Source organism: Rutidosis leptorrhynchoides, chromosome 2 (assembly GCF_046630445.1).
Source record: "Rutidosis leptorrhynchoides isolate AG116_Rl617_1_P2 chromosome 2, CSIRO_AGI_Rlap_v1, whole genome shotgun sequence".
Taxonomy (NCBI): Eukaryota; Viridiplantae; Streptophyta; class Magnoliopsida; order Asterales; family Asteraceae; genus Rutidosis; species Rutidosis leptorrhynchoides.
This window is the reverse complement of record NC_092334.1, coordinates 446,575,174-446,577,325: the sequence shown is the minus strand read 5'-3', so window position 1 is coordinate 446,577,325 and position 2,152 is coordinate 446,575,174. Positions and strand designations below refer to the sequence as shown.

General features: G+C 33.3%; 1 protein-coding gene across 1 annotated transcript; it reads left to right on the top strand.

The window, feature by feature from the left end:
- Window positions 1-658: 658 nt before the first annotated feature.
- LOC139889264 (uncharacterized) lies at window positions 659-1,075 on the top strand. The gene has a single exon (XM_071872226.1). It carries the CDS (start codon window positions 659-661, stop codon window positions 1,073-1,075), a length of 417 nt encoding a protein of 138 aa, XP_071728327.1.
- The last annotated feature ends 1,077 nt before the right edge of the window (window positions 1,076-2,152 follow it).

Genomic DNA, 2,152 nt, shown 5'->3' with positions numbered 1-2,152 from the left:
TCTTGAGTCAAGCCCACAATTAACACCATGGATGGCGCAAAAAAGTTTTTCCCAAAGAGAGTCCGGGTTATTAACAATACGCCACCACCATTTAGGGAGAAAAGAAGAACTGAAAGCTTTAAGGCATCCAATTGCATGACCACCTTTAGGGTGGGATACGAGTGCGGTTTTCCATTTAACCCACCCTTTGCAACCCCAAAAGAACTTGGCCCGCAATCCTTTTAAAAGTTTTATGACCTTTTAGGGTTAGTCTCCCTCTAATACAAAGAAGACTAGCGTTCCAACTCGAAATCCGATGTTTAAATTTGTCAATAATGTAGGACCAATTAGAAACTCTTTTCATATTAGTTATTAAGGAGTAGCCAAGAAATTTGAATGGCATGGAACCAACACTACAATGTATTGACAAATTTTGTAAATGTATCATCGACTATATGAGAAGGCCGATGAAACAAGACATTGCACGTTTATATAGTGCACATGAAGAGAAACAAGGGTTTTAAGGGATGTTGGGTAGTATTAATTGTATGCACTGGAAGTGGAAAATTGTCCCAATGAATGGAAAGGACAATATACTAGGGGTGACCAAAAACGTCCTACGATCTTAGGTGAAGCTGTTGATTCATATGATTTATGGATATGACATCCTTTTTTCGAGATGTCGGTTTCTAATAATGATTTGAATGTTTTGAACCAATCTACTTTGTTTTATGAACTTAAGAGTGAAATTGTTCCACCCACATCATTTGATGTCAATGGACATCACTATACTAAAGGGTATTACCTAGCCGACGGTATATATTCGGATTTGGTGACTTTTATCAAAGGGTGGTCATGTCCTACTGATAAGAAAATGGCTAAAATCACAAGATTTCAAGCGGCGGCACGCAAGGATGTGCAGAGGGCATTTGAGGTTCTTCAAAGTCGGTTTCATATCTTGAAGATACCTTCACGTACTGTGAAAGTGAACAAGATGAGTAATGTGATGCGTTGTTGTTTAATTCTTTATAACATGATTCAAAAAGACAATAGATTCACACTTACTCCATCCGATGAAAAGAGCTCTTTTTCGTGACCAAGAGAACCGAACCCAACAAAGTTAGAGATAGAGGTCGGGATCAAGCTACGGTTAGTAGGGAGTTACGAGATAAGAGTATTAACGATCAACTCACGGATGATTTAGTCGAGCACATTTGGCCACTTCCTCTTAATTTCCGAACTTTAAATGTACTTTGAATATTTATGTAACTTTTAAAATTTATGTTGTTTAATTTATGTAATTTTATTTTATGAATTTTAAATTATGTCATTTAATTATATGATTTCAATTTATGTAATTTGAATAGTATATAATACATATTAAGGATAATATTAAATCAACTAAACAAATAAAAAATTAAAACTGGTGGACCCTTAATGACATTTCTCCACTAGGAAGGGTCACAGCTTTTATCACGTCACAATCAGCAGTTAAAAAAGTACACTCTCTGACTCCACAACAGTGGAATCAGGCTTCACAAATGAAAATGGTCTAATAGTGATAAGAAAATGAGTTTTTTTTTTTTTTTTTTTTAAGTGTGTAATAGTTAGTTTGTGTAGATTTTTCGATTATGTTAAGCATTTCTTCCTAACGTCAGTATGAATGTTTCAAATGTTCTGAATAATAATAATTTGTTTGACATTTATTTTGAATTAACAATGTGAATGATGTTTCAAGATTCCCTTGATAACGCTTTGCATAAATAAAAAAAATCACTGTATAGTTGTTTAATAAGTATTCTTTATATAATGTAAAGAGAATATTACATAAAATTTAAATACTTAATGATTTATAATGTAAAGAGGATATTACATAAAATTTAAATACTTAATGGTTAAAATGGTATTTCAACTCTAAATGATCTAGAGCACTGAATGTGAAATAATTCAGCATGAGTTGTCATTCAGAAATCAGAAAAGGAAAGAAAAAAAAATGCGTTATAGCATTCAACGTTGAACCACTAAACCCACCCCTAGTCAAACTCAGGCTCTTTAATCAGACCCAAAATATATATGCGCTGAACGAGACAAGACACTTGATCTAAGGTTCTGATGATCATAACCCATCCAACACAACATTTTATTTAATTTTTAGTCGACATATATACACAAT